Genomic DNA, 14,873 nt, shown 5'->3' on the forward strand with positions numbered 1-14,873 from the left:
ACTATACAGCATTTACAGCATCTCTGCTCACCTGTCTCCAGTCAGAAATTTGCTTTCTTGTCCGCAGCCACCACCTCCCCGTTCGGCCCCCTTCCGCCGCTGTTGGATCGACCCGTCAGGTGTCTTGCCCTAGCTTCGACTCCAATTCACCTTGCTCCATTGCTTTCTGACCGTCATCGAACAGGGGGTGTCTGTTCAGACCTCGCACATCTATGGACGCAGATACTGCCCGAGCTCTCAGTGACACCCCGTACTGCTGAGCTTGAGAATAGACCGGAGCATATAGACATTTCTCAGCCGTGGTAGTACTTCAGCACCACGGCCAGCGATCTTGCCCAATACGCAGCGTAATCTAACTATCTCAGCTTCTCGAGTGGTGAACCGCGTTGACCCCATGAAGCACTTTTGATTTCCAACAAAATTATCATTTTTATGAGTGGGACTTGTTTTTGTCAAACTTTTAAGAATCAGTGACATATGAACTTGACTGCCATCCCATTTCTAAACCATAGGGTGAATAAGTTATCGGACCACTTTTTGCAAATATTAGTTTCAACTCATGGGAAGACTGTCCAAAAGGTTGAGGAGAGTGTGTTAATAGAATTTTTTTAAATTCTTCCAAAACCTCATAGGTGAGGTCACACACTGATGAGGGAAGGACTGGCTCTCAGTCTCCGATCTAATTTATCCCAAAGGTGTTATATCGGGTTCAGATTAGGACCCTGTACAGGTCAGTCAAGTTTATCCATACCAGACTTTGTCATCCATATCTTTATGGAACTTGCTTTGTGCACTGGTGCACAGTCAGTCATGTTAGAAGAAAAAGCGGGCCGCTCCAAAGTGTTCCTGCAAGGTTGGGAGCATGGCATTGTCCAAAATGTTTTGGTATCTTGAAGTATCCAAAGTTCCTTTCACTGGAATTAAGGGACCGAGTCCAACTCCTGAAAAAGGTAACACTTTAGAATACCAGTCCTGGTGGCCCTGCCGTGGCCAACCGGTGGGGCGCTCGCCTGCCATGCGGCTGACCCGGGTTCGATTCCCGGCCCGGGTCCTTTGCCGACCCCTCCCCATCTCTCTCCCCATTCGCTTCCTGTCCACCTCTCACACTGTCCTATCAAATAAAGTAAAAAAAAGACCAAACAAAAAAAATCTTTAGAATACCAGTCCTTTAAAAAAACTTTATTAACATTTTATTAACATATAATGCAATAATTATAAGCAAACATTTTAAATGTTTGTATATGAGTAAGAACCAACCAACATTTTCACAGCGGAGTGGGAATCTACTCCTGCTGGAAGACTGTGATGTTTGTTTGTGTGCCGGACATATATCCAGTGGCTTCATCTTTCTGCTCTTTGGAGAACAAACTTCCAGGACAGGTTGTGTTAACATAGTATTTTTTACTTTTTTTAGAAATATTTGTCAATGTTTTGTTGCTTATTAGGTCATTATTTACAAAGTGTTTCTAAAGCTTTATAGCGACCGTTCCTAAGTATTTTGTGAATATTAATGAAAAGATCAAATTTGGCAATAGGCAGTACAGTTTCATTGAGCAGCATAGTTTCAAAACCTAGGGCAGTCTGAGAGTAGGTGCTTGAATGCAATTTACGTTTCTATAGTACAGTGTTTCTCAACCTTTTCTGAATAAATGTCCCCATGATCATCATAAGGCCCTCAACACCCCCTTGATCTCATCATGTAACTACCAACGACCCCCTCCCCCTCCTTAATATTTTAAAATAAAATAACCCAACGCCCCCACAATTACAACTGAGCATCCCCCCTCTTTGCTGTATCCTTCTCAGTATCCCTGGTGGGCCCCCCAATCCCCCCTTGGGGGCTGTAGAAGCCCTGTTGAGAAACACTACTACAGTACCACACATAAATGCTGTATTGTAGTGAGAGCAATTTGGGACCAAATTCAAGGTGTGCCTTGATTAAAACAAAAGTAACCAAGATCTGCTGAAATATGAATAGGAACATTCTATGTTTTGAGGCTAGGTTGGTTGGATATTTTATTTTGGATAGTTTGACTTTTTGATATCATACCAAGCATTGGTAACTGCATTGAACACTGTTAGACAAAACTGTATTTACTTAGAGGAAAATGATCATTCACTTTTACATTTAATTTGAATTTATACATTATGGATCTGAAGCATTCAGTTTATCACAATTTTCTCCAGTTTTAGTTTACTTCACTGGAGTGTCAATGCAATTTCAGCCACAAAAGTCTATGAAAAAATATCCAATGTACATACAGAAAGAAAAGCAAGAAAAAAAAATCTCAATGTGAAATAGCATTACGTATACAGTATTGCATTAATGCTTTCTCAGAGATGGTCTTGTGTTGCCCTCAGCATCTGTATGGTGTGATGTAAAAGGCATCTTGTTCAATCCAACTGTGAGATTGCACTTGGCCAGTTCCACATGTGATTTTACTGTACACACTCACAGTCTCTAAAGTGCTTGCTGAGGCCTTGTAGTCACTGTGGGAGATGACCCAACACTTTAGGAGCTTACAGTATATATACAGTGGCGGAAAATTGCACACAGGACCCCAGGGCACAGCACTGATAGGGCCCCCCATATGGCCTGCCAAGGTGAAGATGGGCCCCCCACCACTAATATTGGAGGGCCCTGGCCCCAGGCGCAAGAGCCCCGCTTGCCTCCCCCATAGTTCCACCCCTTTATATACCCTGAAGGCTGGCATCAAGCGCAGAGAATGAGCTTAATGGTCAAAGGGCATCAGTAGACGTAGCCTTCATTGTAGGGCCGTGAGGTGCTGTAGGCTCCTTCTTGCATGTATGCCACGCTCTCATCAAAGTGTGACAGCGGCACTGTGTCCTCTTCATTGACGTGCCGTTCACTGTCTGTTTTCAAGACCGGCCTCTGATTGTCTGGGAAAGCCATGGAGAACAGTGCCTCAGGATCACACACAAACTTGTAGACATACCTCTCCCCAGCTACCTGTAACCATGTCAGAAAAGCAAGTATGTTTTCAAGTGTCTGTCTTTTCTATACAGGCCTTTTCACAAGGATGAATATAGATTTGCATACGTTTACATACATTTGTCTGCACATACTTCACAAGTGTCTACATAATATTTTGTGAAGCACTTTTCAGTGTTATGTCATTGTAAATGAGTCATTGAGAATTTTCTTTTGACAGGCATTTTTTTGCCATGACGCGAGGGAGAGAGAATCAGAGCATTTACCTTTTGCATGATCCCCTTCTCATAGTAATAGCGCAGGGAACGACTGAGTTTATCATAATTCATGGCAGGGCGATTTTTCTGAATACCCCAACGTCGAGCAACCTTTGAAAAACCACATAAAAAAAAGAAACAATCATAAATGTATGGTTGTCAGCTGTGACACAATCTTTTTACAATTCTCTTCCCTACATGACTCAACACAATTTTCCATTTCCTATAAAACTCTATCTGAGCATTTCCGAAGCAATTTCTTTCTTCTTCTACACTATTTTGTAGTCCTAGTGTAAAACATTCTTCATGTCACACCTACTTAACAGTTATTAATCTATGCCAAGTATACAAAAATGTACACTGCTTTTTCACTTAGATGGGAATTAAAATGTATTAATTATTATTAATAATTAAATTCCTCATTATTAATTTGTATATCTCCAATTCATATTAGTCTAATTCTAAGTAAAGTGGGTCTCAAATCTTGCAACAAAGTGTGCCTCACTGAAACACTTCAGCCACTGTTATGAAACGGCAAACCAAGTAGCTACAAGCCCAGGAACTGCTGGAGCTCTCGGTGGGAGCACTCTCGGTAGTTACATTTACCTATGGTGTTTTTTCTTTTGTATTCCAAATTCAATATTTGAGCAACAGGAATTATATGCTTGCAACCGTGAACATTTTTTGGCAGAATAAAGGTTAATTTCTATTTGACGATTGTCACATTAAAAAATATATCGCTTTTGAGGAAAATAATGTTATGTAATTAAAAGTGATTAATTCATGAATTACAAATCTTCTGATTAAGTATTACCCCACTCCTAATTTGCTTATTATACCTACTTACTTGAACAGCTGTACTGTATAAACTGCTTTACGTTTTAGAAGAGCACCTCAGGAAGGGACTATAAAGAACTCTACATACTGTATAATGACCCCTTTCTTCCCCCCCTTACCTTACATTACATTACATTACATTACGTGTATATTACACTTAGCTAACGCTTTATCTAAAGAGACTTACATTTATTTACTGGTTACAGTCCCTGGAGCAATATGGGGTTAGGTGCCTTACTCAAGGTTACTTAATCCATGAACGGTGTAGGGAGAAGAATGGATGGGATTTGAACCTGCCACCCTCTGATCTCAAGCCCATCTCCTTACCCACTGCTGGCTGCCCCCAATCCCTTCTCACCTCCTCCGGCTCTATCAGCTTGAACTCCATTCCACGGCCGGTCCAGGCGATGAAATGTGAGTTAGCCGGGTCGTCCAGCAGGGCCACCAGAAACTGCCAGAGCTGCAGAGAGCCTCTCCGCTGGTAGGTGGGCCCCTCACGAAACAGCCCCACCTCCTGTTTGATGACATCTCCTGTGGATAAATTACAGTGTGAGTGTGTGTGTGTGTGTGTGTGTGTGTGTGTGTGTGTGTGTGTGTGTGTGTGTGTGTGTGTGTGTGTGTGTGTGTGTGTGTGTGTGTGTGTGTGTGTGTGTGTGACAGTTCTAAACTGTTCCTTTCACATAAGATTATTTGGACAATCATGGGTAAGCAGTGGGCAGTGATAGGTAAGCGGCTAGGGCATCAGACTTGTAGTCCAAAGGTTGCCGGTTCGACTCCCGGTGGGGGGAGTAATTAACCAGTGCTCTCCCCCATCCTCCACCATGACTGAGGTTCCCTGAGCATGGTACTGTCCTGCTGCACTGCTCCCTTTTGGGCGCCATTGGGGGCAGCCCCCTTGCACGGTGAGGCATAAATGAAATTTCGTAGTGTGCTGTGTTCACTTGTGTGCTGTGGAGTGCTGTGTCACAATGGGAGTTGGAGTTTCCCAGTTGGACTTCCACTTCGTTCACTGATTTACTCGAAAATGAATTTCACAGAATTAAAAATAAATAAAAAGTCAAACCATTTACTGTACTAATTGCTATAACTTTATGCTTGCCCCTTGGCCTTCCCTAGTATGGAACGTAGTGTCAAATTGTACCACCGCTTCAACTGTGCCAATCACTCAAGAGGATTTCAAACCGTTTTGATTTTCTTGCGACCATGCAATTGCTGATTGCAAGCAGCTCGTGGCAAGGTGAAATCGCTTGTCTTTATACCCCATGTAGACTAACTACATGATGCGAGACTCATGATTGAGCTAAAATTCCGCCTGATTCCCCAAAAATCGTACGACAGACAAATCGTGGCAAGATTGTGCCAAAAGTTGCACAGTGTATGCCCGGCATTAAGTGACCAGTCTTCAGCAGGCTGTCACTGGCCCTACACATGGTCACATTACCACGGGCAGTTATGAGTAAGCAGTTAGGGTGTCAGACAAGTAACCAAAGATTGCAGATGGGCTACCTGTCGAGATTAGCTCCTTTTTGCTACTGGACATGCATGCGCATGTGCTCTACCACATAGCGCTTTTCCAGGGGGATTTCCCATTGAGTTGAGCAACCGAACAGCTAACCTTCAGTTTATAAGCTCGAGGTAGCAACTGTAACAAGCAACCCTATTACAAGTAGGCCGAAGTACGTTTGTACAAAACAAGTGTTTTGTTCGAGAACAGGGAGACATCCATGCCCCATAAGCTAGTGGGAGAGATGCGTTGTTCATTGAGTCTTTTCTAAAATATTTTTAGGGCTTTTGTGCCTTTATTATTTGACAGGACAGTAGAGGACTGACAGGAAAAGGCTGGAAAAGAGAGATGGGGATGGAACGGGCTGGGTCGAACCCGTCAGTGGCGTCCTAGGTTTTGGGAAAGGCCCATAGACTATGGCTCTTATCATGTCCTGGGAACAGAGGTGTTCAGCTTGGATTTAACTATTTGCTGATTATGAGGGAAAAACATTCCCATATGCGCCGAAATATGTGAAAAAACAGGCCTAATTTTACCCAAAGTAGCTGTGATGTTCGTAGCTCTGTTCTACTTCATATTTACAGTATTATTAGAAATGTCTCCGGAAAAATCAGAAGGCATGAATGAGACACATCGCTCATTTAAATAGTAGACCTAAATATATAAAACAAACAATCCATATATCCGCAAGTTACTGAAAAGTCTCCATGGAGAGAAAATGAAGGTATGCTATTTCGACGAGGCAGCGTAAATTGATAGATGCCACTGTTGAATTAAGCTACCGGTAGCTCATCTCGACGAAGTCCTGACCCGCCAGGTTGGGAATTAACAAGTGCTATCCCCCCATCCTGCTCCATGACTGAGGTACCCTGAGCATGGTACACCCCATTGCACTACTCCCTTGAGGTGCTGTGTGGGGCTGCCCGCTTGCAGGTGAAGCATAAATGCAATTTCATTCTGTGTACTGTTTTCCCCTCGTATCGTCATTATGCGGACACTCGTATTCGAGTATGTCTGACCTCCTTCTTGGTCCTATTATGGGTCTTAAGGTGCGCAAAGAGGCCAATCCTTAACCCACATACTTAAGGTGGGTAGGGGGTAGTTGTGGGTTTTGGTGGAACCTTGTTGGTGGCGGTGAACTTCTGTTAGTGCTTCTGTTCTGCAGCACTGTGAAGATCACTGTTATATTGTGCAGCCCCCTCTCGAACAGCTTGTCTCCAGGCAGGCCTATTTTTCGCTGCAACCACCCAAGTGTTAAGGGGTATATGACACTTCCTTTGATGCTGGAATAGAAGTAGTAGTCTCCAAATGGATCTTGTGTTTGTTTAACTCCTTCCACTGCTAGACAATTTTCACAATTTCCCATCATTTTAATGACTTTCCTCCATTACCTGTTTTAGCGAGTACAAGGACCTGGGCAGGACCAATGGTTTTGGTCGCAAGGCGGGTTCGTCAAGTTTACTTGGCTACAGGTACTTGTCAATACTCCACATTATCTTATAAATAACAGTCATTCATGGCTTAAGTATTTTTCTGCCCTCTGCAAAAAATGTTTACAAAAAACCAAAACAAAAATCACTGACAAAATAGTACACCCTCTGATGCACGTGTGTGAGAGAGGGAGATGCTAATGATACACATAGCATTTAACAGTTATAAGGTCGCGAAGTTACTCCTCTGTAAATTTACTGTCACTCTTACACGCTTGAGGTGTAGTCTGATGAATGCAACCTGGCCATCTAGACTGAAGTCGCAGATTGTATAATTATCAGAATTAAGAATATCAGTATCCAAATGATCTGGGTTCAATTTGAAACAAGGCCGACAGGCGGACAACAGATGCGTCCCTCTATGCCAGTTCCAACTATGCCATTTCCCCCCCCAAACGCCCCCCTGGCCTCCTCTGTCAACGCCCCCCGAGGATGTACTTTTTGTTTATTGGTCATCATGGACACTCCAAATATTGTGGCAGGCAGCAAGGCAGCAAAATGGCGAGACATGGCTTTATTTTTGCAGTTTAGGGTATAATAAGCTTATCATCATTCTTGGATTTGGAAAAGAACCATAGGCTATGATTTGAAATTTCACATAGCCTAGATGAAGTAGGCTACATTACAAATTACCAGACATTTATTAGGCCTAACAACCTTTAGTATCACGCCATTTCAGCATTATGTGCATGTGGGAAAGAATCTAAACATCGACAAATAATAAATAAATAAATAAAACCGTTTGGGTGAATCATGCGCTTATGGGTTCACCCTTTAGGTGAATTGAAACTCAATTACCCAGAATGCTGCACGTGAGCTCTCTACCCGGGTGATTCTGGAAAACAAACATGGCGGCAACTCGCTTTACTACCTTAATAATGTGTTAATCCGACGCTAGATTTCTTAACTGATGAAAATCGAAGGCAGAAATCAACATTGTAGTGTCTAAATATGAGGTCGATTGGTCTATTTGTGGCGTACATCACGATCGGCTGAGTTGTTGGCCTCACGTTTGTCAGTTAGCCTGTGGCTAGGCTACTTTTCGCCAACGTTAGCATCCGGTTTAGTATAGAAAGGCTATGCTTGCACGCATTCGCTCCGGTCCAAAATGGCAAGTCTGCCGCCTTGTGGCCACAGGAAGGAACAATTGAAGGAATGCGTTTCAGACACAATTGAAGGCGGACGGACGGACGGACAGACAGACCCTCTTATAGAGATGCTGGGACGCATCTAAAAACGTTGTGTCATTCAGACTGTCAAGGAAAGGCTAGCTACTATATTTTGCATATGGATGAAAAAATTGGGTCACTTCAGGTTACAGTCAACTTTTGTCGAACATACAGGATGTGCAGAATTATTAGGTTTTCTGACCACATCGTCCATTCTATGAATGTTTTCCAACACCAACCTGTATGAACATGAAAACTTATTGGTTCTCTTTCGGTCGACTCACTCGACATCTCACTATCGTTTACGCCCTCTGCGTGACCATTTGCCAAAGCTTGCTTTCAATCATGTCGTTAGGTCAATGAGCTGCACAGTCAAGGGCAAGCCCCCTTGGTTAACAAAACCAGGCTGCATGGGGCTCTAAGCTCATCTGAAAACCAGAGTTGCCAGAACAATCTTGAAATTCAACCATCTACCAGAACGCACCAAAAGCCAGCCTACAGGCATTGAAGGATTAGTAGCTGCAAACACTTTCACAAGTTTTTTGTTTGTATTTCAGTGTAACCCTCTGTTGACGAACTCGAGCTAACTCTTCTTCTAGCCTCTAGCACACTAGAACTTAGCCTCCTTATCTAACTTAGCTAATTAGCCACTAGCTTGCCGTACTTACCAATAGCTCCCGACTAGTTTTCTCTTCTCAACTTCCAGCAGTACAATGCAGTCTCGGAAGACTATCCACAAGCGGGACAAGGAGCCTTCCCACCCGTGCCCGAATTTGTGTGGATTCGACATTGCTGCCATCGTGTGCACAGTGTGCTTGGGCTAAACTCAAGCCTTTGACGCCTGCAGAGGCAAAGGCATTTTGGTGCTAAACCCTACCACCCGTCGACGGCGCCTAGCATTCATGGAGCACAGGGTGAGCCTTAATTCCCTTTACTGTGATACAGATGACATATGGGACACTCTGCTAATGGAGGGGCAAGAATGGGCTGACGTTCCCCAATTCCCACTAAAAAGCAGCTGCTCAAGTGGGTAGGGCTCTCAACACCTCCTCTCTCCTCAACGCCTACCTCGCCATGCTGAGAGAGGGCAGCAGTGCTGCAGGAGGACAGCTCTGTGGAGGACTTATGGACGGAGATCCGCACCACCACGGACTTCATTCTAAAGGTGTTGCGATGCACAGCCCAGGCTACAGGGCGCACCCTTGGCCTGGCTGTGGAAGGGCAACAGAGTCTATGGCTTGGCCTAATGTCCCTGGCGGACAGACACTAGATGGTCATCCTGGACTTCCTGGTCTCCGCAGACGGCCTCTTCGGCTCAGCCACCATAGCGGCTATCCAGGAGCAAGCAGAAGAGAGCCACCGGGGCCCACCTTCAAGCCCACAGTAGGACAGCAACCCCAACAAAGGCAAAAGCACCCATGATGGAAGCCCACACCGCTTCTGCCTCTGCCTCCTCCAGTGGCCCTCCCGGTGTGACCACGGCGAGCGCCAGGCATTAGGACCCTCCCCAGGAGCGCACAGAGATCCACGGGCCCCAGGACTGGGAACTGGCTTTCAGTTGAGTGATGCACGGTGCCCTGAACCTTTCCGGAACCAGACTCAACTGCTTCCCCATGCACTGACAATAGTACGCGACGGATCCTGACAAATTGTCTCCACCCAGCATGGCACCAACCAACACTCTCTCCTTATTCTCTGTTACGGACACTGAATGGACAGGGTCAGACGCAGGCCCAGCTGCCAGGATTCTACACCGCAATTGGCAAAGCTACACATGTAACCCCTGTGTTCCCTCCCCAAACAAGTTTACAATCACAAGTGACAGGAACTATGAAAAACTCTCTTTTGGAGTCAATGCTCCGTTTATCAAGTACTGTTCAACCCCACAACGCCTTGACGTAAAACAAATTACTACACACCAACACAATGATAAATATGTCTTATCCTCAGAACGGCTCTGGGAAAGGCAAAAGAAGGCAACTGCTTCGGCAGTCATCATCCCCCCTTTTCTCAATGAGCCCATCCTTCCAAAAGCAAGGAGAGCCACAGAGTCTGTTAGGGGCTCCGAACGGTCACATGGCGTGACGTCTATATGGAAGCGAAATATTATTTCTAACTTCAGGAATTGTGTTTGGCAAGTCGACTCCCTAAATGTCTATGCGATGTGACACACAAGACCACGTGCCAAAAAATTAGATTACATAGATGAAGCCCTAATTTGTGTATATGATGAGTTTAGTATGCCCACCTGTACTCTATGTAATTTCAGATGAATGGCCAGGTGTGTTTGTGCCACATTTCAAATCATTCAACATTACAAAACACTAAAAAAATAACAATTCCTGTAACAAGTTCTCATTTTAAAAAATGTGTTAAAAATCTACATATCCACATTACAAACTTTAATATGTCTCCATCAGAGGGCCTATGAAATATGAATGAAAATTTTACCATGTCAGATGATGCAACAACAATTTCACATACCCTATCACCATATTACATATTACATGTTACATATCGTGTGACTGAAATGTTGGCATAAACCTTAAAGTTTACCTAAAGCAACACATTTTGTATGTTGGTGTTGCACCATATGGAAATGTCAACATAACAATCAGATTGCTAGTTAGGGTACCCAACAATTGCTATATGGTACATATTTGGTTTGTATCACATTGCATCTTCACAACAGCAAGTTTGAAGAGAACCTCTCATACACAAAATTAAACGCTAATATTGCTTCACAGAAGAAACTGACACTAAAATCAAGATAGTCATATGGAAAATGCTGTTTGCACCAACTTATACAGACTGGTTAAATGTGCGTGTTCTTTGATGTTACATTTTCCATAAATATACTGTTGCTTTGCAGTATATTTCAGATTGACTTTCAGAGTCGTCTATTTCAATGTGCTCACAACTTTCTTCAAAAGCTATTTAGAAAATGGCAGAGGCTTCGGGATTTGTCTGTTTCTATACAGCAATATCACATAAAATTCAACTCCGAAATCATCTGTTGTTATTCTATTTCCTTTCTATGCTGTTACTGTATACAGTTAGTAAGACACACACAACTTTGAATCACATTCCAGTACAAAAACAAAATGAAATATAAATATGAAAAGTTAATGTTAGAATTACCTTCAGTCCTGTTAGAGTAAGGTAGAAACCCTTCATGTCTTAGGCAGATAGAATGACAGCTTGGTAGTTCTGTAGAAAGAAACCAGAACATTTTTTGCCTGCTGGTTTTTGTCAAGGATTGACTAATCTTTCTGTACAATGACAACACAAGAAGGCAAATTGTATTGGTAATAAGTACTGATGAGATCAGCAGTGCTGAATTTAAGCACAATGTCATTTTCCCAGAGCGTAAAGGCCTCCACAGTAGACAGCAGTGTGGACCACTTTTGACTTAAGCACCCTTGAACAAACTGGCAGCACACTAAGCAACATACAGCCGTTGGTACTTCATTCTCCTCACGTCATCCACGCCTACCGTCACCTACCGCCATTTTTGAATGTGCGTTTACACCTTGTGGCCATTCAGAATGTGGGGGCAGCACAGCACTCCACTGTGCAGATGCTTTCAAGAAGCGGCAGAACTTTGGTCCGTGTGGAAGAAGGGAGAGCTCTCGTTTGCCAATTGGTGTGGGACTTAGCCTACTTATGAACTTGTACGATTTGAATGTCCATACTTATCAGTGGAGGTTATCATGTCAGTTGTTGTCAAAGTGACACTTCAATCAGTGGTTATCAATATTATTAGATGCATGTCACATGATACATGAGTAAAAAAAAATCTGAAGACATGCGTTTATGCTCTGTTAGCTTACTTATAGGGCTGCACAACATTTCTAAAATATAACTTTGTGATGTCGCCATACTGACAAACAACGCCGTTCACATGGTGCACACCAGCCTCTAAACAGCAAATCATGAGAATTTATCACACAACCTGCTGTAGCAAAAAGTTCTCGCTGGAGAACGGGCTTCTCGTGATCATGGGTTTTTCGTGGGAGAACCGCTGTCCGCGCGATCATGAAAGTGCTTCACGGGGTCGCTGGACCACTGCACTGGAAGAATCATGAAAGTGCTTTTCGGGGTCGCTGGACCACTTCACTCGAGGAATCATGAAAATGCTTTACGGGGTCGCTGGACCACTGCACTCGAGGAACGTAAGTTAAAAGCAAATAGCGTATTGGGCAATGTCTGAATGTCTGGTGCTGAAATTACTGCCGAGCCCGATGTTGGCTACGTTTAAAAAACGACGCTTGGGCTCGGTAGTACGGGGCTCCAACTGAGAGCTCGAACAATACCTGTGCCCGTGAATATGTGCAAGCTCTGAGCGGACACCCCCATGCCGGTTATTGTGAGAGCGAGCTGAACCAAGGAGGCGCGAGGGCGGAATTCTGGATAAACTCGAGATGACGAAGACGAAGAAAGCGAGTTTCTGACTTGGAGCAGGTGAGAGGGGAATAAATGCGGTGTTGATAATTGAAGGGCATGCCAACTCTCATTGCACTTACAAATCTGTTGAATGACGGCTGAGCGGAGAACGAGAATCAGATGGGTAGGTAGGCGTGCCTGTCTTAACAGGCAGAAAATAGAAGAATGACAGACGAGCAGGGAATAGAGTGCAGGTGATAATTTAGACCTGTCAAATTTCATTACCCTTCTCCTGAACTTTCGTTTTTAACAAAACGTGCATTTCATAAGTGCGCTATCTGAAATTAGAATTCAGTAGCCTATGCATGCATAGGCTACATCTTCGTTCTCGCTGGAAAATGGGCTTCTCGTGATAGTGGGTTTCTCGCAGGAGAATCGCTGTCCGTGCGGCGAACTGATCATGACAGTGCTTTACAGGGTCGCTGGACCACTGTACTCGAGGAATCATGAAAGTGCTTTACGGGGTCGCTGGACCACTGCATTCGAGGAGCGTAAGTTAAAAGCAAATAGTGAAAATAGTGTATTGGGCAAGGTCACTGGCCATGGTGCTGAAATTGCTGCAGAGCCCAATAATGGCCACGTTTAAAAAATGATGCTTGAGCTCGGGAGTACGGTGCTCCAACTGAGAGCTCAGACAATACCCACGCCCGCGGATATGTGCGAGCTCTGAGCGCACACCCCCATGCCGGTTATTGGGAGAGCGAGCAGAACCAAGGAGGCGCGAGGGCGGAATCCTGGATAAAACGATCGAGATGACGAAGATAGGGGGTGATCGGGGCGGATGGTGGGTACAAGCAAACTTTCGTTAAAAAAAAAAAAACGTGCATTTAATATTATGCAAATGAGGAGTGAATTTTGCCCGCGACAATCAAATCAACAACATAAAAGTTTCAGATTTGTAACGTCTCTGCCTTTACCTACACTTGACTCACTGGAAATGACTTATCACAATAAAACATGGAGTTTTGTTGTAGCCTTCATCAGTTAGGCTAATCATTACAAGGTTGTGTGAGAGCATTGTTCTAGCTGCAGAGTTTTACAAATAGATCACCAAACACAACATGCTTTACTGAACAAAGGTAACCATTGCTTCACTGAACAAAGTTAAAGGAAGTATATAAAATAGCTTCAAGACATCATATTGTCCCCTGAATGATGAAGGGCCTAGTAGTAGTATAGCTGTATCTACTCATCTCTAGGATACCCTAGTCAGGGGTTGAGAGTGTGGTCCACATTCCACAGGTGGTGGGGTGGGAGTGATGTTAACTTCAGAGGAGGACGAAGGGGGAGGATAGTCCAGTGAGCATGCTGGCAGTCTTGTACATCTTACTCCAGGTAATAGAGCGGGGGTCACGCAACAGCGGACTCTGGTCCGGATCCGGACTCTGAGGCGATTCTGTCCGGACCCAAGACCAATCCGATAATGTCACGAGAACATAGAGTGTTATTTTTGAGGCTTTTATTCTGACAGACATATTGACTGATTGACAGTGTGTGCTGTTACTGTGACAAACTTCAGTCATTTGAGCCGATCAAATCTTAAATTAACCTCTGGCACCGCCTATCACTCACTACATTACTGAGTCTGAGCGCACTGCACGAGAAGCTCTGACGAGCAGAGATGATTAGAATGGTCTCGCAAGTCAGTGGAAGCAGTGGCAAAGCTGAGAGCCAAGAATTGGTTGCTGAATAAACAGAAAAAATGCCTGGCAGTCTTTCTGACAAACAGTTCAAAACCTGTGCACCTCGTATGCTTTGAAAACATGGCCCTATGAAGAAAAGTTTTGAAACAGGCATGCAGTCAGATAGCACAGCCACAACGTACAGCCAAATCTAACTAGATAAATGAGAATCTCCGCCAGCGAACAAATGTTTCTTAAACCGTGGGGTTTGGGGCGAGAGACAATTACAGTATTGTCGCAGATTAGGATAGTTGGGAATGCCACCTAGCTTTAATGAGTTTTGCTCAGCTTTGCGATCTAGACTGAAAATTCAGAGATTTACAGAAGCAAAATTGTCTCATCTGCACTACATATCTGCCTCATTTTCCTGTGTGTGTGTGTGTGTGTGTGTGTGTGTGTGTGTGTGTGTGTGTGTGTGTGTGTGTGTGTGTGTGTGTGTGTGTGTGTGTGTGTGTGTGTGTGTGTGTGTGTGTGTGTGTGTGTGTTGGTTCGGAAGAGAGATGAAAAGGCTGAGCGTCCAACAATAACAACAGTA

At 44.1% G+C, this 14,873-nt stretch overlaps 1 protein-coding gene across 1 annotated transcript in view; it reads right to left on the reverse strand.

Moving 5' to 3' along the window:
* Positions 1–2,110: 2,110 nt before the first annotated feature.
* Positions 2,111–14,873, reverse strand: part of etv1 (ETS variant transcription factor 1) — a 34,485-nt gene continuing 21,722 nt past the window's right edge. The window contains exons 5-9 of the mRNA XM_063199966.1: positions 11,351–11,420; positions 8,368–8,384; positions 4,406–4,578; positions 3,220–3,321; positions 2,111–2,971 (exon numbers count right to left, since the gene is read on the reverse strand). Of these exons, the coding sequence (XP_063056036.1) occupies positions 2,750–2,971; positions 3,220–3,321; positions 4,406–4,578; positions 8,368–8,384; positions 11,351–11,420 (584 nt within the window). The 3' untranslated portion in view covers positions 2,111–2,749. The remainder of the gene's footprint in view (positions 2,972–3,219; positions 3,322–4,405; positions 4,579–8,367; positions 8,385–11,350; positions 11,421–14,873) is intronic.

Source organism: Engraulis encrasicolus, chromosome 5 (genome assembly GCF_034702125.1).
Source record: "Engraulis encrasicolus isolate BLACKSEA-1 chromosome 5, IST_EnEncr_1.0, whole genome shotgun sequence".
NCBI lineage: Eukaryota > Metazoa > Chordata > Actinopteri > Clupeiformes > Engraulidae > Engraulis > Engraulis encrasicolus.